This window comes from Zasmidium cellare, assembly GCF_010093935.1.
Source record: "Zasmidium cellare ATCC 36951 unplaced genomic scaffold M409scaffold_13, whole genome shotgun sequence".
Taxonomy (NCBI): Eukaryota; Fungi; Ascomycota; class Dothideomycetes; order Mycosphaerellales; family Mycosphaerellaceae; genus Zasmidium; species Zasmidium cellare.
Genome location: NW_022986957.1, coordinates 316,805 through 337,648, shown reverse-complemented (window position 1 = coordinate 337,648; position 20,844 = coordinate 316,805). Strand labels below are relative to the sequence as shown.

At 53.1% G+C, this 20,844-nt stretch overlaps 9 protein-coding genes across 9 annotated transcripts; 7 read left to right on the top strand and 2 right to left on the bottom strand.

Annotated features, from left to right (window-relative positions):
* Window positions 1-745: 745 nt before the first annotated feature.
* Window positions 746-3,386, top strand: M409DRAFT_53435 (uncharacterized protein; the record flags this gene model as incomplete). Its single annotated transcript, XM_033812368.1, has 4 exons — window positions 746-1,080; window positions 1,132-1,624; window positions 2,016-2,366; window positions 2,424-3,386. The coding sequence occupies 4 exons, from the start codon at window positions 746-748 to the stop codon at window positions 3,384-3,386; spliced, it is 2,142 nt and encodes a 713-aa protein (XP_033669011.1).
* Window positions 3,387-4,078: 692 nt separating this feature from the next.
* M409DRAFT_65652 (uncharacterized protein) lies at window positions 4,079-5,496 on the top strand (the record flags this gene model as incomplete). Its single annotated transcript, XM_033816610.1, has 3 exons — window positions 4,079-4,401; window positions 4,456-4,663; window positions 4,714-5,496. The coding sequence occupies 3 exons, from the start codon at window positions 4,079-4,081 to the stop codon at window positions 5,494-5,496; spliced, it is 1,314 nt and encodes a 437-aa protein (XP_033669010.1).
* Window positions 5,497-6,149: 653 nt separating this feature from the next.
* Window positions 6,150-6,577, top strand: M409DRAFT_21567 (uncharacterized protein; the record flags this gene model as incomplete). Its single annotated transcript, XM_033805919.1, has 2 exons — window positions 6,150-6,173; window positions 6,221-6,577. The coding sequence occupies 2 exons, from the start codon at window positions 6,150-6,152 to the stop codon at window positions 6,575-6,577; spliced, it is 381 nt and encodes a 126-aa protein (XP_033669009.1).
* A 489-nt stretch (window positions 6,578-7,066) lies between these two features.
* M409DRAFT_21566 (uncharacterized protein) lies at window positions 7,067-7,429 on the bottom strand (the record flags this gene model as incomplete). Its single annotated transcript, XM_033805918.1, has 3 exons — window positions 7,067-7,271; window positions 7,322-7,362; window positions 7,412-7,429. 3 exons carry the CDS (start codon window positions 7,427-7,429, stop codon window positions 7,067-7,069), a joined length of 264 nt encoding a protein of 87 aa, XP_033669008.1.
* A 339-nt stretch (window positions 7,430-7,768) lies between these two features.
* Window positions 7,769-11,236, top strand: M409DRAFT_21565 (uncharacterized protein; the record flags this gene model as incomplete). The annotated part of the gene is made up of 1 exon (XM_033805917.1): window positions 7,769-11,236. One exon carries the CDS (start codon window positions 7,769-7,771, stop codon window positions 11,234-11,236), a length of 3,468 nt encoding a protein of 1,155 aa, XP_033669007.1.
* A 426-nt stretch (window positions 11,237-11,662) lies between these two features.
* On the top strand, window positions 11,663-12,460 carry M409DRAFT_21564 (uncharacterized protein; the record flags this gene model as incomplete). The annotated part of the gene is made up of 2 exons (XM_033805916.1): window positions 11,663-12,301; window positions 12,356-12,460. 2 exons carry the CDS (start codon window positions 11,663-11,665, stop codon window positions 12,458-12,460), a joined length of 744 nt encoding a protein of 247 aa, XP_033669006.1.
* Window positions 12,461-13,742: 1,282 nt separating this feature from the next.
* On the top strand, window positions 13,743-14,264 carry M409DRAFT_21563 (uncharacterized protein; the record flags this gene model as incomplete). The annotated part of the gene is made up of 1 exon (XM_033805915.1): window positions 13,743-14,264. One exon carries the CDS (start codon window positions 13,743-13,745, stop codon window positions 14,262-14,264), a length of 522 nt encoding a protein of 173 aa, XP_033669005.1.
* A 254-nt stretch (window positions 14,265-14,518) lies between these two features.
* Window positions 14,519-16,432, top strand: M409DRAFT_21562 (uncharacterized protein; the record flags this gene model as incomplete). Its single annotated transcript, XM_033805914.1, has 1 exon — window positions 14,519-16,432. The coding sequence occupies one exon, from the start codon at window positions 14,519-14,521 to the stop codon at window positions 16,430-16,432; it is 1,914 nt and encodes a 637-aa protein (XP_033669004.1).
* Window positions 16,433-17,329: 897 nt separating this feature from the next.
* M409DRAFT_53430 (uncharacterized protein) lies at window positions 17,330-20,757 on the bottom strand (the record flags this gene model as incomplete). The annotated part of the gene is made up of 9 exons (XM_033812367.1): window positions 17,330-17,388; window positions 17,451-17,554; window positions 17,662-18,318; window positions 18,368-18,743; window positions 19,011-19,252; window positions 19,292-19,369; window positions 19,491-20,078; window positions 20,141-20,314; window positions 20,363-20,757. The coding sequence occupies 9 exons, from the start codon at window positions 20,755-20,757 to the stop codon at window positions 17,330-17,332; spliced, it is 2,673 nt and encodes an 890-aa protein (XP_033669003.1).
* Between the last annotated feature and the right edge of the window lie 87 nt (window positions 20,758-20,844).

Sequence of the window (20,844 nt, the reverse complement as noted above, 5' to 3'; positions counted from 1 at the left end):
CAGTTGTTGCACCTCTCACCTGTCAGCGATAGCCGAGTACCAGAAGATGCCACAAGCAATCGAGCAACCCGCGCGGGAGTTTATGCTCTTTGTAGCACACTCAGGTTGCTCTGAGGGTTTTTCTCAAATCCCCTACCTACTATCCAGACTGCTGGGAAGCACACGCACAACCAAGGTCGATGCAACTGACGCCTTTCAAGTTTGAGACTACTCCTTGCTTTTGTCTCGTATTTCTTCGTCCTCGGACGATGGGGCTCGCCACGAGTCTGTTTGTCTGAGTGCGAAGCTCCCGCGTCCTTGATCATGGCTCCGCTGGTCTCGAATCCGTCTCAGAATCAGGGACCTTCTTTGATTGCATTTTTCGCAGCCTTTACAGCGACTTCTGGGGTGTTTGTATGTCTTCGTTTCTGGATCCGCATTTCGAGGCGGTTGGTAGGGTGGGATGACTTGGCTATTGGGTTTGCTATGGTCAGAACGACCGTGTACAATGTTATTGAGCAAGAGATACTAACAAGACATCAGGTAGCATCAATCGTCCAGGCCGTCATTGCATCCATCTCGGTACATTATGGATACGGTCGACACATGGGAGACATCTCGAGCCGGAACCTCAAGCTTGCGCTATATGTAAATGCCCCAACCTCAATATACCGGAGGATCTTCTTACTGACTTACGCAGTACTTCTACATCTGCCAGATTTGCTACAAGCTGGTCACATGGCCGACGAAGATATCAATTCTACTCATGTACCAGCGGGTCTTCTGTGATACACCTGCCATCAAAGCATACGGACTCAGCTTTCGACTGTGGATGCGCATCTTGATGACACTCGTTGTCGTTACGTTCGTTGCGACCTTCATCGTGGGCATATTCTCTTGCACCCCGATTCAGTATAGCTGGGACAAGTCCTTGAAGGGCCACTGCGTTGAGACGATTCCCTGGTGGTATACGTACGCGACGTTGAACATGCTCACGGATATCATGATTCTCGCGCTACCCATACCGCTGATCAATGGACTGATGAAGATCACGAAACGGCAGAAGTATGTGCTGATGGGAATCTTCCTACTGGGAGCTTTGTAAGTCACAAGCCACAAATGACTTTTGTATTCTGTACTGACGATTCATAGTGTCTGCGTGGTCACGATTGTACGAATGACGACCCTGAAGACTGGCGCAACAGGCAAAGACTCCACATACACTGGCAGCGCAACCCTTAAATGGACCGCCGTGGAAACAAACGTGGGCATCATATGCGCCTGCTTGCCACTCCTCCGGCCAATCCTCAACAAACTCATCCCATGGTTCGCGGAAAGGTCACGCGATCCTGGTCCTCGCACTGGCTATGTAATCAGCAGCGTGAACACGATGAGCACAGGGCTCAGGACTATCGACAGTTCGAAGCACAGTGAGCCATGGAGTCAGTCGGAGAAGCATGAAGGCACGCTGGATCAAATCTCTGAACAGGATCCGTCTAGTAGAAACAATAGCGTGGTGTATGGTGGGTTCGGAGGGATTAGGAAGACGACTGAAATCGAACTTCATGAAGAAAATGAGCGACAGGATCATTCGGAAAGCGTCAAAGACGACAAGCATGGGTATAGACGATCTAGCGAGCATATGGTATAAATCAAAGAACCCAATCTTGGAGTAGACAGCATTCTTGCGTTCCTCTTGCCCTACTTGTTGTGAGTAGTCAAAAGACTTCGGCTTCTTCGAAATGTCCTGGTTCAATGATGTACCAGGCCATATGCCTTCTTTCCCGAGCATACGCCTGCCGAAGACCCTGCATACATGAGGTCCACTACAGGATAAAAGTGGACCTTCGTGCCTGGTGGATACCTCGAGCAACATGGACATACTTCAAAATGATGACAACGCTTAATCCTTTCTGTTTTGAAAAAGACCCTTTTGTTTAATCCAATATGGCTCGATCCAATGGCACTGCTGAAAAGGAGCCTCATGTTATCATCATCGGCGCAGGCAAGTCTATCCCACCACAAAATAATACAAGACAATTAACCAAACCCCAGGAATCTGCGGCCTCCTCCTCGCCCAAGGCCTCCAAAAACACCACATCCCCTACACCATCTACGAAAAAGAGTCCACGGCCGGTCGTTCCCGCGACTGGGGAATGGCGTACTTCTGGTCTGCAGACTACCTTCCCTATTTATTGCCTGTGGAGCTGGTGGATCGATTACCGGAAGCGCAGGTCGATCCAGTCTACAAGGCGCAGCCGGTGGAGAATATGACGGTTACGAATGGGAGGGATGGGAGTACGATTAAGGTCGTGCCTAGTCCTGGGGGCAGGAGGGTCGCGAGGAAGGCGTTGAGGAGGTTGCTTGGGGAGGGGGTGGATGTTAAGGTAGGTGTTTTGGTGGTGAGCTGAGGTGAGATAGGAGTTCTTTTGACGATTGCATAGTACGATCATAAGTTGGAGAGGATAGAATTTGGCAACGACGGAACAGTAACAGCATTCTTCCAAAACGGCGCCTCAGAAACAGGAACCCTCCTCATCGGCGCCGACGGCGGCGGCTCAATCGTCCGTCGTTCCCTCCTCGGCCCCCTCGCAGAACCAAAACCTCTCCCCGTCTACATGGCCAACTTCAACGTCCGCTACCGCAACCCCGAGCACGCCATCTTCATCCGCTCGAAACTTCGCCATTTCGTCGACCACGGCATTCACCCCAAGGGCATGTTCTTCCTCATGACGATGCAGGGCGTTCCCGATCCCAAAAGGCCGGAGACATGGAGTTTCCAGATCACGCTCACTTGGCCGCCTGAGTTGAGTCCGGATAAGGAGGATCCTGAACCACCGCATTCGTTGAGGGATTTGCAGGATTTGACGAGGGATTGGGCGAGTCCGAAGCGCGAGGCTTTGGAATGGCTTGGTGATGCGGATGTTACTGTGACGGATGGGTTCTTTGGACGGAATGGTGAGCACACAACCACTGCAGGACTTGACGCCGACGAAGACCCCTGGCGTCTTATCATCCCTAGCGACCGAGTGTCTGTCTGGATACCAGTACCCTGGGACAACCACTCAGGTCGAACGACACTAGTCGGCGACGCAGCACACGCCATGACGTTCCATCGAGGCCAGGGTCTGAATAACTGTATCCGCGACGCCAAAGAGCTCGTTTCCAGACTCGTACAACACTCGAAAGGCGAAGTGAGTCTGAAGGAAGCTGTGAACGAGTACGAGAAAGAAATGATCGACCGAGGCACAGCAGAGGTCAAGACAAGCATGGAGCAAACGCTCAAATGCCACAACTGGGAGACATTTCAGCATTCGCCGGTCATGAAGATTGGGGGCAGTCCCATCCGGGCGGTGGAGAATGAGGGCTGGAAGCAGATTTTGCGGGAACAGGGGTCGCAGGTGTAGGAGAGAAAACAGTCGAACGCTGTTGTCCCAACAAATCCATTCCATCGGCGTTGGGCGTGTTCATCGTCACCTGTCGCGACATTCTTATAGGGAAGGGTTCGAAACCATATCAGACTTTCGTGTTCGGCAGGGCCGTGGCCTGCTTCTCTGCAAGGGAGCTAAGTTCTTGTCCAGCCTTGCAGCTCTGCTTTTAGCTGTACTGATAAGATCCAGCGACGCCTAGTCGACCGTGGAGATATGCATCCCAGAAGAACCAAAGGCGTTGAACACTTTCAGAACGAGATGGGGGGTTTGGTGACATATGCAAAACATGTGACGGTCTTGGCATTACCCCGTCGACTCTGAAAGCTGTGTAGACTTGTCCAGAGCATCGGATCGGACAAGGCTCTGACATCCAATACGCAGATAAGGAGTGTGTCTCACCAATCGTACTCCTGCCTTTCGCGCTGACCCTCCGTGCCCGAGATGAGGAGATGCGTCGAGGTTTCGAGCGATGGGGTTCCTTTGAGTCGAATCGGGCAGATGGGTAAACGATACCAGCAAAGCAGTGTCCCACTGGCAAGCAAGTATATAGTACCTCATCTCACACCACGATGCATCGATGCCATTTGTAAGAAGTCCGGTCCAGAGTATCGATTCCCAGTCCAACTTTCCTAGCCCACGCGGCAACCAACGACACATCCTCTGTCACGATGCCCATCGACTTCACACTGTCCCCTTCACAGGCCGCCCTCAAATCGGCCGCTCGCAAGTTCGCTGAAGACGTCCTCGCGCCATGTCGAGCGGAATATCTCAAGCTTCCCACGCAATTCGAGCGGTTTCGTGCCACCAAGGACGCCTACCGCGCGATGATCGAAGGCGGCTGGATCAAAATACAAATCCCAGAGGAGTTTGGCGGCACGCGGAAGAGTCTCGTGGATGTAGCCTTGGTGTGCGAGGAGTTCTTTGCGCAGGATTCTAGCCTGCCGATTACGTGGCTGGTGACGGGGTTGGGTCTTTCTCCTATTTTCATGTAGTGAGTATTTCTTAACAAGCGACGTTGCTGAATGTTCCTGCTAAAGCGTCTTAGTGGAAATGACGAGCAGAAGAAGAGGTTCCTCGCCCCATTTTTGACCTGTAAGGGAACACCGCTTGCGGCGCTGGGGTTTTCGGAGCCTACGGGCTCTGCGAACTGGCTTCAGAACGAAGGCGGCCAAGGAGTCCAGACGTTCGCAAAGGTTCAAGGTAATGAGGTTGTCATCAACGGAGGCAAGATTTGGGCTTCCAGTAGCGGTGGAGTTAGTACTGCCCATAGCTCGAATGGATCCCATTGCTAACGTCTTCGTAGTGGGACTTCAAAGGACCAGAACTTATATGTCTCGTATGTCGCTTCGGATCCCAAGCGGCGCCCATGGATACCATTGGCATCGTGGTCATCACGCGCGAGCAGTTTCACGACCCAAGAAACCGCGACTGCTTTCGCGTCGGCGTCGATATCGAGACACACGGATTCCGTGCGCACTCTGGCCCTCGAACTCATTTCACCAACTTCCGTGTTCCGACCAAGAACATCCTTGCTATGCCTGGGAAAGGCGCCATGGTCAACGTAGCCGCCTTCACGGAGTCCGCAGCCTTGGTCGGCGCTGGAGCGGCGGGCCTCATGAGATCCTGCTTCATTCACACTTTGAAGATTGTCACCACTGACAAACGAGGCGGTTCACGTCCCACGATTCAGTACCAGAGCGTCGCCGACTTTCTCATCAGCATGAAAATGAGAATGGAGACGACCCGATATCTCACGTGGAAGGCCTGCCATTACCTGGACATCACAGGTGAGGCAGAGCTAGCCTACCAAGCAAAAGTGTACGGTTCAGAGACAGCCATTCAATGTGTCCTGGAAGCGATGCAAGCCGTTGGTGTGACATCCTATGATACCGACCAGCCATATGGTCTCATGATGAATGATGCCATCTGTCTGCCGGTGTTCGAAGGGTCCAACACGGGAATCCGCCGTCGCCAGATCCAGAAGATCTTCCAGGCTGAAGGATACGATCCGGATTCTTGTGCGAGTAATACGGTCTGGAGCAAACCTGTTGCCGGGTTCCCGTATCATCTGAAATGTCACCTCTAAGGTCGGCAGTACTTGGTGCAGGCGTTGTGGATGAGAATAGCTTCGAAAAGTGATTTTGCGCCCAGAATGTGTTGTTGAATGTAGGTTGTAATGTCTTCGCCAAAGACTAGTCTTTCAAGGTGTTGGTATATACGTGATAAGCGCTTCAGTGGACGATGAAGTTTATGTCGTGGTTTCTTTTCCTCATCGTAGGGTTCACTCGCCTATAAGCGTCCATGGTCGAGGCTTACAGATCAGATCATTCGCCTTGCCGGCGCACATTCCTTGATCCCTAGCGGATAGAAGCGTTCAGATCGTCAGGCTTGAAGGTAAGTGGCAGGAAACAAGGATGAATTCGGTCGCGAGTTCGAGATGTGAAAAGGAGGCAGGATCTGATGCGATGAAGTCGATACCGTTATACTAGCGCTGTGCACGGACTCACTGTATTTACACAGCTCTTTGGGACCAACTTCGACAGGCATGCACTTCACATCCATTCTCAAAGTATTGCATCTCTTATAATCTTTATTGCTAATACACATTCGTTTCTCTACTGTCGGTCGGCAATCGCAACGTCAAGGCACCAGACCGCATAGTAAGACCGCCGCGTAAGCCACCTTGGCTTCTCAAAGCAACTCCATCGACCCAATCCACGGATCCACTCGTTATTCAACATGGGGTTCTTCGACGTCTTCAAGGTCAGTTGTTGAAGCCAAGTAGAGGTTCTGCTGCTAACCAACCACAGATCATCTTCATCCCGGCCCTCATCGCCCTCGCAATCTACGTAATCGGCGCCTTCGTCATTGCCCCTATAATTCGACATCAACGCAATCGATACGGCCAATACCTCCCGCTCGGATCGATATCAGAACACACGAGCTCACTACGAGACCGAATATCCAATGCGATTACGTCCTTTATTGTGCCCCGGCGCATGGTTGTGATTGATGCGACAGGGAGTAGGAGGGGGAGTGTTAGTGGGGAAGAGTTCGTTTTTGAGGATGCGGATGGGGATAGGATGGTGGGCTTTGACGTTGGGAGGAGTGATCGGCAAGTCAGAGGGGGGGATGTCAGTCTGGGAAGGGGTAATGGGGAGGTGTGAAGTTGGGGAGTACTGTTGGAAGGATAATGCGATGGAGAATCACAGACGAGGCTGTCAGAATGCAAGCCAGACACCCGTCCCGTCTTTTCGACAGGGTGAACTGCATCACTTAACTGAAAGTTGGAAGAGTGGCTGCCGCCGTCACCTGCGGAACATGCGAAACGCCTACCTCGCATGCAGCAGCATAGTGAGCTCAAGAGCAGGGTCAAGGCAGGGCTGAAAAGTGCATAAGCCTTGTGCTAAGGGCCATTGATGAATATGCTGGACATGCGAGCTCCTGTTGCGAGGAGACTCGAAAGGCCGAAGAGGAGAATTAATGGACCAGTCAGTAGTAGATCATCGACGGATCTGACACATGAGACTGAGAAGGTCACATATCTTTATCCAGCATAGAGGGTTGTCATTGCGTGTCATGGAGACGTTATGTTTTATTTGAGTCGTCTATACTCGTAACTCATGATACCCCATCTTCATGGCAGCTCGTGTCCTTTATTGCGTCGTGACCTTGCTGTCCGCCTCTACATTCACATGGTCGTTGGACTGCAGAGAGTGGACCTTGTCGTCTGGGAATTCAGCACTGTAGAGCGTCAGGATCTGTTTCAACACGAATGGAGCATATGCGTACGTGAAGCCCTTGACCAACTTGTACTCGTTGACGACTTTTCCGCCTTGGTCAGAGACCTGCTTCTTGGCTCTGGGCTATGTTAGCACGCTACTAGATCAAGTCAACGCAACAGTACGTACTGGTCAAGCTGCGCAGCATCGGCATCCTTCTTCAAGGAAACCTAATACTCAGTCAGCGATGTGCTTCGTGCTAGGCAGTGGAGGTCATACGTTGATCTTGTAAGGCATTTTGAAAGATCGAATCGAAGAGAATCGTCGTATGAAAGGGTGCAGCTTGAGGGATTGGATTGAACGTATTGGTGGACGAGATGAATGTTTTGCAGTGGAAGTTGGAGTTGAATGTCGAAGCCTGGAAGACGGACGCAGCTTCATGCTCTCACATGCGGGCTTCGAACGTTTCGTCATCGCGTGCAGGGATGGTGGCACGCGACAGAACCGGCTCTAGCCGCGATCCGTCGCCGTTCGCCGAGATAAGGTTTGTGATCCGAGCTCGAGATTTTCTGAGAACCCGCGAAATCTTGGCGTCGACTTCGTTCTCTTCCATGTAGCAGGAGGACGAGCAGCAGCATGGCGGGTGAAGAACAGACCCATCGGGCGCATCGCCCGACTAAGGAGAAGAAGGGCAAAGACAAGAGCCAGCCGAACCCAAAGGCATTCGCCTACGCAGCACCAGGACGATTGGCAAAGCAGGCGGCGAGGAGCCACGATGTTAAGGAAAAGAGACTGCATGTTCCCTTGGTCGATAGACTTCCAGAGGAGGCTCCACCTCTGGTTGTCGGAGTCGTTGGACCTCCCGGTGTGGGAAAGACGACACTGATAAAGAGCTTGGTACGACGATACACGAAGCAGACTGTTACAGATCCTACTGGACCAATTACAGTCGTGACGGGCAAGAGACGGCGACTCACGATCATGGAATGCCCGAGCGACAGCCTTGCTGCTGCGGTCGACCTAGCAAAGGTGGTGGATATCGTACTGCTCATGATCGACGGTAACTATGGCTTCGAGATGGAAACCATGGAATTCTTGTCTGTCCTGAGCAGCACTGGTATGCCAGGTAACGTGTTTGGGATTCTCACCCACTTGGACCTCTTCCGGAAGCAAGATACCCTCAAGGCCCAAAAGAAGAGACTGAAGCACCGTTTCTGGTCGGAGCTCTATCAGGGAGCGAAGCTTTTCTATCTCTCCGGTGTGATCAACGGCAGATATCCCGATCGAGAAGTACTGAACCTGTCGCGCTTCCTCAGTGTCATGAAGAATCCGCGACCGCTGGTGTGGCGCAATTCCCACCCCTATGCTCTGGCCGACCGGATGCTCGATATCACCCCTCCAACCACTGTCGAAAAGGATGCGAAATGCGATCGAACCATAGCATTATATGGCTACCTGCGAGGTACCAACTTTCCTTCGAACGATGCAAGAGTTCATGTCCCTGGTATTGGGGATCTGAAAGTAGAACGAGTCGAGAAGCTGCCAGATCCATGTCCCACGCCTTACTTCACGCAAGAGCAGGAAAAGAAAGAAGGGACGAAAAAGAGAAGGAGACTCGGCGACAAGCAGAAACTCATCTATGCTCCGATGAGCGATGTTGGAGGTGTCCTGGTGGACAAGGATGCAGTGTACATCGATGTCAAAAGCAACACGTTCGATGCTGAGGAAGACGACGAGGAGAGAGGTCTCGGCGAGCAAATGGTCGTCGGACTTCAAGGAGAGCGGAAGTTGCTTGGAGAAGACGATCAGGGCATTGCGCTGTTTGATCGAGGCGAGAGGCTGCGGCAACTGGACGACGAGGAAAGGCACGATACGGGTCGGCGCAGCGCAAGGAAGCCAACCGTTGTAGAGCGGGATGATCAGGATGATGAAGACGTCGAGGATGAGGGCTTTGCCAGTGCCGATACAGACGATGATGCTGACCTGGACACGTTGCAGCAAGCTCCAGAGAAGCTGGGTCGATCTCGTAAGGACAAGGATCGCGAAGTCGATGGCGACGTTGCATTTGCAGATTCCGACAGTGACTTGGGCTTCCTTTCATCGGTATCTGACCAGGACCTTGAAGACGACTCAGAAGCCGATGAGGATGAGGATGAGGATGATGACGGTGCTGCCCGCTGGAAGAGCAACTTGTCGCAACGTGCCAAAGACTTGCAAGGCCGAAGACAGCCATACCGGGTCGCCGAGTTGGCGAAGATGATCTACAATGATATGCTGTCGACTGCGGATATCGTGAAGAAGTGGCGAGGCGAAGACGAGAGGGGAGATGACAGAGATGCCGAGGAGCAAGATGATGACTTCTTCAAGAGGAGACGACCTGGATCCATCGAACAAGACGATGATCGAATGATTCCCGAATTTGACTACGAAGAACTGGAACAGAAGTGGACTGATGAAGACAACGTGGAAGCATTAAGACAGCGCTTTGCATCCACACGTCTAACAGGCGCTAACGGTGAAGAACTGGGCGACAGAGAAGATGATGAGTTCGAAGGCATCGCCGACGATGAAGATGAGGGTGATGGCGAGTTTGAGGATTTGGAGGCAGGGGAGAGCCATGGCGCAGCTGAAGAGACCATCGAAGACGAGCGAGAAAAGAACGCTCGGAAGAAGGAGGAGCTGAAGTTGCGTTTCGAGGAGGAAGACCGTGAAGGCTTTCTCAATCCTAAAAACACCAACCGCGAAGCCAATGGAAAGGCCGAAGAGCAAGAGTATGGCGAGGATGAGTGGTATGATGCCCAAAAAGCCTTGCTTCAAAAGCAGCAAGAAATCAACAGGAGCGAATTCGAGGCACTGGATGAAGCCTCCCGGGTACGTGCTGAGGGTTTCCGAGCTGGCACGTATGCTCGTCTCATCCTCTCATCCGTACCTTGCGAGTTCACCGAGAACTTCGATTCGAGGTTCCCGCTCCTGATCGGTGGCTTGCAGCCTACTGAAGAACGATTCGGATTTGTCCAGGTTCGGATCAAGCGCCACAGATGGCACAAGAAGATCCTGAAGACGAACGACCCACTCATTTTCTCGCTGGGTTGGCGGCGATTCCAATCGACTCCAGTCTACAGCATCAGCGACTCACGGACGAGGAACAGGATGCTCAAGTATACGCCAGAGCATATGCACTGCTTTGGCACGTTCTACGGTCCTTTGGCGGCTCCAAACACCGGTTTCTGTTGCGTGCAAAACTTCTCAAACAAGAATCCTGGCTTTCGAATAGCAGCTACCGGTGTCGTGCTGAACGTGGACGAAGGCACTGAGATTGTGAAGAAGCTGAAGCTGACGGGTCATCCCTACAAGATCTTCAAAAACACCGCATTCATCAAAGATATGTTTGGTTCGGCCCTTGAGATTGCCAAGTTTGAAGGCGCTGGCATCAAGACCGTCTCTGGCATCCGAGGTCAGATCAAGAAGGCACTCTCCAAGCCTGAGGGCTGCTTCAGGGCTACCTTTGAAGACAAGGTCTTGATGAGCGACATCATAATCCTTCGAGCTTGGTATCCTGTCAAGCCTCATCGCTTCTACAACCCTGTCACCAATCTTTTGGAAGGAGGTTCGGCAGACTCGTGGGAAGGCATGCGTCTGACTGGTCAGGTCCGTGCTGCACAGAACATTCCAACACCAAAAGAGAAGAATAGCACATACAGGCCAGTGGAGCGTCAAGAGCGTCATTTCAACCCTCTTCGCGTACCTCGCAAGCTGCAGGCGGATCTACCATACAAGTCTCAGATCACACAGATGAAGCCGCAAAAGAAGGATACGTATACATCGAAGCGTGCTGTTGTTGTTGGCGGTGAGGAGAAGGTTGCACGTAGACTCATGCAACAAGTCATGACTTTGAGGAACGAGAAGATCGAGAAGCGTCGCCAGAAACAGGAGGAAAGACGGCAACCGTACCGTGCCAAGGTCGCAGAGAATGACGAGAAGAGAAAGGAGCGTGAGAAGCGTGAGCGAGATGACTTCTGGAAGCGGGAGGGCAGGAAGAGGAAGAGCTGGGCCGATGGTGCTGAAGGCGGTAGCGGTGGTGGAAAGAGGAGGAAGAAGGCGTAGGGTCCGCGGCGTGTGCTCCGAATATTACTGCCTCAGGCAATCATTCACGCCAAATCGCACTCGATCCAGACCCTGGCCCCACAGTGACGTCCAAATCTTGGGAACGATTCGACATCAGACGCGCCTCGCTCGTCCTTCGCATTTGCCCATTCGAGTTGCTGTGATCGAGCGCGATAGAGTTCAGCGCCACCGTATCAGACCTGCTTGACATGTCTTGTGAGGTGTGGCTGCGTCATGCTGGAATGGCTGCCGTGCACGTTGAGCGAACGAATGCCACAGGTTGGACGACGATGAGTGGGAGCGCTACGTATTGTAGGAGGTAAGAAGTATTATTTACTTGCCAGTTCCATATTCTTAATTCTCTGCCCGTCTCTCTGAAACACATTCGTAACTACCTCAATCCACTACATCCATAACATCCTCACCATGCGCGTCCTAGACAACTCAGCAGTCAAGATCGAGCTCTTCCCAGGCTCGCAGGGCCAACAACCGGGAGGAGATGCTCAAGCCCAGGCACAGAACGCCTCTCAACAGGCCCAAGGCGCCGCCCAGAGCGCAGGCAAAGCAACCCAGCAGGCAGGACAAGAAGCCGGCAAGTCGGCCCAGCAGACCGGCGAGCAAGTAGCCCAGTCTGCACAAGAGACGACTTCTGGCGCAACAGGCCAAGCACAGTCGTATGGCGAGCAAGCCTCCAACTACGCCCAATCCACGCTCGAGAACGCCCAGAATACCGCCGGAGACTACCAGCAAAAGGCACAAGACATGGCTTCGCAATACGGGGAGAAAGCGCAGGGTTACGCTTCTTCTGCGCAGGAGACGGCGGGCCAGTATCAGCAATCGACTGCTGATTACGTTCGTGACACGGGCGATAGCGTCCATCAGCAAGGACAGGGCTACGTCCAGGGCACTGCAGACAGTGCCCATGGCATGGTGAAGGACAGACTGCCTGAGAGTACGCACGGTTATGCGGGACAAGCGGTCGACTATGCCACCAATGCTGCTACGGGCACGTTGGGGTCGCTCGGTGGTGCGGTGAAGGATGCTGGGGACACTGTTGGGAATGCGGTGAGTCTTTGAGTGTGTTGAGTTTTATAACTCCTGTGCTGATTTGCTATGCAGGGCTATTCGACCGTTGCTGGTGTTGGCAAGACGGGATATAACCTGGGCTCTGGGCTTGGAGGTGCTTTTACGGGGCAGGGACAGAAGAAGGAGGAAGAACAGTAGATTTGCTGTATTGGTTGACATACATGTTGATCTATGCCCACGACTAGCACTATGAGGAATGCACTGGTACGACATGCCTCTGCATAGTATGAGAGATTACTATGGAGGAAGATGTGAGTTGAGTGAATGACATTTCACCATGTGAGGCTTTCCCAATCCGGAAACAACAGTGGCACGAGCCCCATCGTCACAACAAAGCTGACAACAATAGAGAAGAAGCGCAACTGTGCCACACGGTAGGTGGATCTTCTCTTCGATGTCTCTTCTTGTGTTCGTTTTTGCACGTCACAAAATGAGGAGAAAAGCGCCAACAAGATTCCCTCGAGACAAAGCCCTCTCTCCAAGGTCGAGCGCAACGCAGTGCAGCGATCTCACCAACCGAAGGCGCTGATCCGACTTCACTTCGACGAGACCATCCCCAAGAGAACAAGCCCGGCCATGCTATCGAACGTTGGCTTGCTGGTCCCGTCGACGTATCCTCTCGAGAAAATCCCGCTCAAAGCGAAGGGTATGCAACCTCGCGACAGTCACGTCTTGTCTCCGGTCTTGTCTCGTTCTTGTGGTGTCAGACAGTTTTGATTCATCCGATTTCCTGATCGAAGACGAAGGTGCAGAATGAAAGCACGGCGCTGACGACTGCTTGACAACACCGACGCGACTTACCGCTCCTGCGGGTGCGGGTGCTGGTGCTGGTGCTTGAGGTGGTATTTGTAATGCAGCTGCGGAAGTTGCCAAGGATAGAGTGTTCACCCCTGGCGTGAAGGGCGCCAACAAGGGCAATGAGTTGGTGGTAGCCTTGGCCGCTTCTCTCGAGATCCCCAGCGTTCCTTGGAGCGCGATGCCGCTGGACGGCACCCCGAGACTCGCTGAGATAGGGGATGTTTTTGGGATCGCTGGCCAGAAGATGGAAGTTGATGTGTGATGTGACCATTGCGCCGGCGAAGGCAGACCGGCCGCAAGATCGATTACAGAGCGTCGGAGCGCAGAGCAAGCTGAATGTCTCCGTATTGGCAACATAGCCATTACTGAGCAAAGCGAACCTAGAGTACACGAAATAGGAGAGGTGGGAGATCGCTGGGTCCTGTGTATTGCTGGCCGTTGCTGGTATGGTTCGACAACGACTTCAAGACGATCAAGTTCACCAGAGCGCATGCCTTCGAATTCAAGGAGCTCTGCATCGGCGATTCCAATTAATCAGAGAAGTAAAATCAAGTAAAGTTCAGCGATATCAATCTTGCGTTCTACACTGGCCTCTTCATGCCTTCGAGGGGAAAGATGGTCAATGATCAAATTCAAGAGCAAGCTCAAGCAACATGTCGCCGAGGACTGGGGCAACTTACGCACCGGTATGCCTTTCTTGCCTACCTACTGCTTCAACAAGTACGACTCAGCAGAACACGGTCTCGGACTCACCAAATGGCCGCATAAAGGCATCGACATCGCACTTCGTTGCGTCAGCCATTGCAAGGCCGATGGGAAGCTCAAGAACATTTCCTTCCGCCGAGACAGTTGGCTAGTGATCCACGAAGAGGATACCATGGACGACATTCGCGACCTCCTCGATGGAGAGAACAACACCAGAGAGACTGAAGATGCCATCAAGATCGATTCGGCAAGGCTGTTCACGGGAGAACATATTGACCAATGGGAGTTGGAGCTCTTGGGTATGCCACAGAGAGGCTCGGCGAAGTTGTATCGGTTTACGGATGGGCAGATTTCGCAGTTCTTGGACGCTTCGCCGTTGACGAGGCCGAAAGAAAGAAAGGTGTTTATGGAGGCTCATGTTGTGCCGAACAGTCCATGAAGCGAGGAGAGCGAGGAAAGGAAGAAATTGGCTTGAATGATGGAAAATACAAGGCCCATCATGAGCTCTGTGAGGGCATACAAGCGTTAGACTTCAATCTTGATGTTGTCGGCGAAATAGATAGCCATTCGGCAGCGGGTGAAGTCCAAACTTGATGCCTCAGGCCACAATTTCTGCCCCACAGGACCACAGCCCACCTCATTTCATCGCAGCTCATGCTCGACTTTTCACTGCCACTGCCAAAGTCTACCGCCATGGATATCACCCAATTCGTCGCGACTCACCGCGAGGCGCTCCTCCTCGGCGACTACAACTCATACCGCGCCCAGCTCTCGCGACAGCTCCTATCAACACGCAAGCGATTAGGACGAGCAACGGCCAAGAAGGAGAAATTCGCTGCGAAGCCAGTCACCGCAGACGATATCGGGAGCAATCATGAGTTCGTCCATCTCCTGCTGCTCACTTCCGAGCGTGCTTGGGCGCATGCGATGCACATGAAGGCGACCCATAGCGAGGACAGCAAGGGAATCACTGGATCAACTCGTAGCCATATCATTTCTCGACTGAGCAAAGCTGCGAAGGTAGCCCGCGAGCTGGTGGATGTATTAAAGAGCAGAGATGTTGCAAAGTCAAATGAACAGGACGTGTTGGAGGCGCAGGCATATCAGGCATCTTTGGCAGGATCAGAGGAGTTCGAGAAGCAATCGGAAGGCCAGCGAGGGAAGGATGCACAGCAGAGTGAGAAGCGATGGCAGGCCTGTCTTCAGAACTTCTCTCAAGCCAGAGTGATTTATGCTGCTCTGCTTGAGAAAGAGAAGAAGGAGGTGTACAGAGAGATCTTGGCCAGCACAATCGATCCGACCATTCGATATGCAGCGTATCAAGCTCATATCTCACGAACCATTGCAGTCCCTACAGTCGCAAAGCGACACTTTCCAAAGGATGACAAGGAGCTTGCACAGGCTGTTGAGAAGCTGGATCCGTACGCTCTGAAGGACAAGCCGGCTCCGAAGAACGAGGCTGAACAGGAGGACTCGCCTTTGGACGTACCAAGCAGTGTCAATTGGAGAGGACGAAAAGCCGAAATTGTCGACGCATCGATTGGACAAGCTCTGGCAAACGTGGCATTGGCAGAGTCCAAGCTAAAAGCGTATCTGTCTGCGAACCAAGATGCATCAACGCGTGACAAGGCTGCTGCATACGACGATGTCTTGATCGCCTCGCAAGATGCAGCGGACGCAACCAAGAGAGCCACCGACGAACTGGAAAAGGAACGCGTAGACGAGAGCGATCCACGAATGCAGAATCTCCGCGTCACAAGCCTGTCCGTCAACTACGACCTGGTCTCATGGCGCGTGGGCCGAAATCGTGTGCTGATAGGCAACAACGATGGAATCACATTTGAGGCGCAAAATCAGCAGAGGCATAAGCGATCACGAAAAGGGGAGACTGAGCAGGTCGAGAAGGAAGAGCCGAGGGGTCGCAAGCTGGCTCGGTTACGGGAGAGAACAGTACTGTACGACTCGACCATCCAAAGCATCAACTCGATCAAAGATCTGCGAGGAGCCGTGCGAGACGAGAAGTTCGTGAAGGAACTAGACGCAAAAGCCAACTACTTCCGCGCGCTGAAGTGTTTGAACATCTCGTTCTCGCATAGCTTGCTCAGCAACCACCTGAACGCGCTGGCGCTCCTCAAACGAGCCCAAGATCTAGTGTCGCAACCTCCACCTGCCTCCAGCTCTGGCAGCTCAGAGGACTCGCCACCAACCCTAGACATCCAGCCCGCTGTCTTCGAGAAGCTAAGCACCCACATCGACTCCCTCTGCTCACGCATGCACGCTCTCGTGGAGATGCACGCCCTGCAAGACAACTCAGCAATTGCAGCCGAGAAGAATATGACTTCAGCCGCACCAATTGTCCAGCGACTCAACGACTACCCATCCCCGGGTACCAAAGTCGACTTGAAGAATCTAGTCACCTACCCACCCAAGATCGAGCCAGTCCCTGTCAAGCCAATGTTCCTGGACGTCGCTTTCAATTACATTGAATATCCTGGCAGAACAGTCGAGAAGCCTCAGGTCGCAGAGAAGCCTGTGGCCAATGGGGTTGAGGAGAAGCCGGCACAACCAGCTCAGAAGAAGGGATGGTTTGGCTTTGGACGTGGGTAGGCTCGTTGAGCATTTGAAGCGGCATGGTGGCCTTTTCTAGGCTCTTGAAGTATATGACAACAAGCATTTGTATGGCTGATAAGTCAACAGTCTTACTGCCATACCATACGTTCGTCCTTCCGCCTCCCGTCTCCTGTGCTCCTCGGTCTTTCCGTGCATGTCAGTAAAGATGAGATGTGCCTAGCGCAAGGAGCATCGATAAACCCCTGCGTTGGAACGGCACGAACGTCACGACGGCAACCACGAAGACGCTTGAGTATCCTAAGGCATGTCACGAAGGAGGACATTTTTCGAGACATTGCTGCTGAGCAGCCCTCATCATTTCGTGCACAAGACTACTCGAACATTTCGGTTCTCGCCATCCACACTCTTTCTCGCACTCAACTTCAGTCCGATCCCACAGAATCAGTCCTTGTTGATCATCCCACAATCCACCGCATTCACTTCCCTCCATTCTGCCCATCGATAGAGTATTGATGAGGAACTCCGGGAATTCTGTACTGACGATAACGCTGACGTCGACGTGAACCACGCGTCACCGAATGCAGGTCCATATCAGTCACGTCCTTCTCTTCGCGGGTCTCAGGGTCCTCCTCGAAGTTGAAAGTCTTGAAGATGGTGCGAGCGACCGCAGGAGCTGGGGTATCAGCTGGTGCGTCTGGCGTAGAGCTGACGGACTGCTTCGACTGATTGGCGTAGAGCTGGCAGACTGCTTCGAATCATCGCCAGGTGCGTCGGCTCTGCCTTTTCCCTTGCCCATGGTGGCCACATCCCACTCCTTTGGTGGGTTGCCTGGTGGCTGGTTCTCCTTCTTCTGGTGCGGTGCGGCAAGGCCGCTGTTCTCCGCTGTTCTCCTTGATCTCGATGCCCTTCGCCGGCTTGTATGTGTAATGCGCGTTATGCGTCTCTTCGACATCCGTCAGACTCCACGGCTTCTGGGTCCGCTTTTCTCGCAGCTTCTCGGTCAGTCGTGAAGGCATTGATTCGCCGATATTACGAGTTCCACTGCGTTTCAGACCGTTGAGCACCTCATGGTCTGGTCGCGCTACGTTGACGTACTGGCAGTCGTTGAAGGTGCAGTTGGTGGCTTTGAGGCCCTTGGCGTAGAAGTTCTCGAAGCGACTAAGTGAGTGTTAGCCTTGGTCGTAGACTTAGACACAAGAAGTCCACGGAGTGTTCAAAGCACCAGGACTAAGCTTGCGGACGAGGAGTATGGAGTGATGACTTACCTGCCCGAGAAGGAGCCGTTCTTGAAGGTAACAGCATCAAGCACACAATTGTCGAAAATGGTGGGCTTGCTAGCGTCAAAGGTGCAGTTGATGAAGTAGACCTCGCGGTAGAGCTCGTGCTCACGGTTATCTTTGAGCATGAGACCGCGCCCACCCGACTTCCATATGCCATCCTCGTCCTCGGTGTGTATTACCCCAGGTACACGAGGGTGCTTCGACCAGCTGTCAAACTCGCGCTCCTGCTCTTTAACCAGGTCGCTCCTCCAGTCCGCTTCGCTCTGGTCGAGGTAGCCGTTGTGCCGGGTGCCCTCGAAAGTGAGACTGACCAGGTGAATGTTAGAGTCGTGTCTGAGGTTTGTCTCCCAGTGATTGTCGAACGTGCACTTGGTGTAGCAGAGACCGTCGCCGATGATGTTGATGAATTGATTGACGCCTTTGAAGGTGCAGCCTTCGAAGGTGACAAAGTTGAGCTGGCAACCAGCGAAAGTGGTCATGCCGCTGCTCTCGAATTGGCAGTCGATGAAGGTGAGACAGAAGTAGCGAGTGTACCGGCCTTCAGTGGAGATCGTGAGGCCATGCTCAGGGGGGAAGATGAGTTCGTCGCATTTCTTGAAGCAGACATCTGGAAGCTCGCCGACGTTGGATGGCCTTGATGGTCTGGTTGTACGTCAGTAATCGAGAATGGTATGGGGAAGAGGTTACTCACAATGCAGGAACGAGCACGCCGCTATCACCCGCGCGATCGTCATCTGTGAGGTTGCCCAGGTCAGCACCACCATCTAGATCAGATCCTGAGTCTCCCTCGCTATCGGCGGCGGCGGCGGCGGCGTCGTATTCAGTGGCGGCGACAGGTGAGGTGGAGTTAGTAGGCTCATCGCCCTCTGTGCGCGGGTTGAGCAGAAGTCGATCCAACAGCTTCCTGATGTCGTTCTCCATGCTGCCAACGTCGACTAGGTCGTCGAGACAGCGATAGCACGTTGTGTGTGGTGTGTTGTGATGGAGAGGTCGCGTCGAAGTTCGCTGTTTGAAGCGGAAAGAGCGCTCTGATGTGCGCCAAGGAGCTAAGCAGCCGATTTTCCGCGCTTGCATGTGAAAGACGCTCACATTGAATTGAAAGAAAGAAGGCGAGCTCTATCGTTCTGGTTGCTACGAGGATGCCTCGCTCGCACCAAGCTCCCGTCGTGCCAACCGCCGATACGTTTCGAATCGTCCTAAGTCGCGTGGGCTTCAGGGGCCGTACGCTCTGATGCGTGATGGGCATGATACTACGTCAAGGGACTACTTCGACTCGTTCTCAGATCCAGCAGCCTTGCTTTTGCCCTTTCCCATAGTGTCGAAGTTCCACTCACTCTCGTCACCAACGGGCTCCTGCTGTTGCTCCTGTTCGCCACTGTCGGCGGCAGCCTTTTCGCTGCTCTCCGCGCCCTCCTCCTTGCTGCCCTCCTCCTTAGTGTTCTCCACCTGCTTGCTCTCCTCCTCAGTCTTCTTCTTCTTCGCGAGCTCTTCCTCATGCTTCGCCTTCAGCTTCGATAGCTCCATGAAATCATCCTTCAACCGCTGAGGAAGGCCGTAGTATCTGACCTCCTCCCCACTATATCGCTTCTCCTCCAGCTCTTCATCGTCCTCTCACTCCACGTTGACGAATTTAGAGTCGTGGAATGTACATTCGTTGACTTTCAGGCCGAACGCGTAGTAATTCACGAAGCGACTGTTGCATGGAAGGTCAGCGTCCGTTTCCAAGCGGTCTTGACGCTGTCGTGTGGTGGTTCCTTGGTAAAGCAGCAAGGGGTGTTGCATGACTTGTGAAAAGGAGGGAGGGATGCACCTACCTGCCAGAGAAGTGGCAGTTTTTGAACGTCACCTGTTGAAGAGCACAATTCTTGAAGACAGTCGGATTCTTCGCATCGAAAGTGCAAGCCAGGAAGTTGACGAGGTAGTAGAACTCATGCTCACCGCCCTCGATTTTGAGGCCAGCCGGCTGCCTGACACGCTCAAGGAGCGAGTTATAGTGGAAGAATTCGTCCAAACGTGGGTCCCGGTCGTCCCAAACCGGTGGAGGAGGCTGCCTGGGAGCCAAAGGGCGCTGATGTAACTCGGGCTGGTGAACGACGACGTCGCCGTCATATGTCTTGTCGTTCCAGTAGCCATCGAACTTGACTCCGTGGAATTCTGTATTGGTAGCAATCATGTCGTCGAAGCGGTTGACGTTCTTGAATCGGCAGTCCTCGAATGTGACGTTGCGCAGTTGGCAGTCGAGGAAGGTGGTGGTGCCAGTGGCTTGGAACTTGCAGTCGATGAAGGTGACATTCTCGTAGACACTCTTCGGACGCTTCTTGATGATGTGGAGACCGTGCTTGGAAGCTGTCTTGGTCTTACTCATGAAGCGGATACCCAGCGCCGGATCCACATTGGAAGGCCTACAGAAGTCAGCGTCGAACGTAGCAGGACCATTGGCAGGAGCTTGTTTCATTTCACTTACATGGGCTTATGTGTATCCTTCACGGGATTGTGCTCGTAGTCCAAGTCGCTGTCTGCTTCGCACCGGTCTTGGGGAAGTGCTTCAGTGGGAAATTCAGCGTCGCTTAGGTCCTCGACATTCTCATCACCCGTGGCAGCCTCTATAGCAGACGGGCCAGCCAGGGGCTGGGGTTCACTATCAATAGTCAGCAAGGCACTCAAAGGCAGGGTAAGTAAGCCGTACGCAATGCCATGCTTGTCGGTTGCGTCTTCGCCGTCCTTGATACCAGCCTCATCCTCCTCTTTAACAATCTTCTCATTCCCGTCATTCTTGACAACAGTCTTATGCTCATGCTCATCCTCATCGTCCTCGACTACAGCTCCGTGCTCCTTCTCTTCGCCCTTCTCATCATCTCCAGCAAGCTTCTTTCCATCTTCATCGCCCTTGAGAACACCACCAAGCCCAGCCACCGCAGTCTTGTCCTCTTCCTCGTCATCCTTCCCCTCAACCCCGTCATTCTCTAAACCTGCCTCGTGCCCCGTTTCCGTGCTCTTGTCCCCAGCACCCTTCCTCTCACCATGCCCTTCTGCGCTACCTGCCAGTTCCATCTTCTTCAGCGTCTCCTCAATATCCTCCATCGTGCCGGTAGGTATCTGTTGAGTAGGTAAGTGATGCAAAGCCCGAGCATCCAGTAGCAACACCAACTCTTGTACCCAGAACGGTCA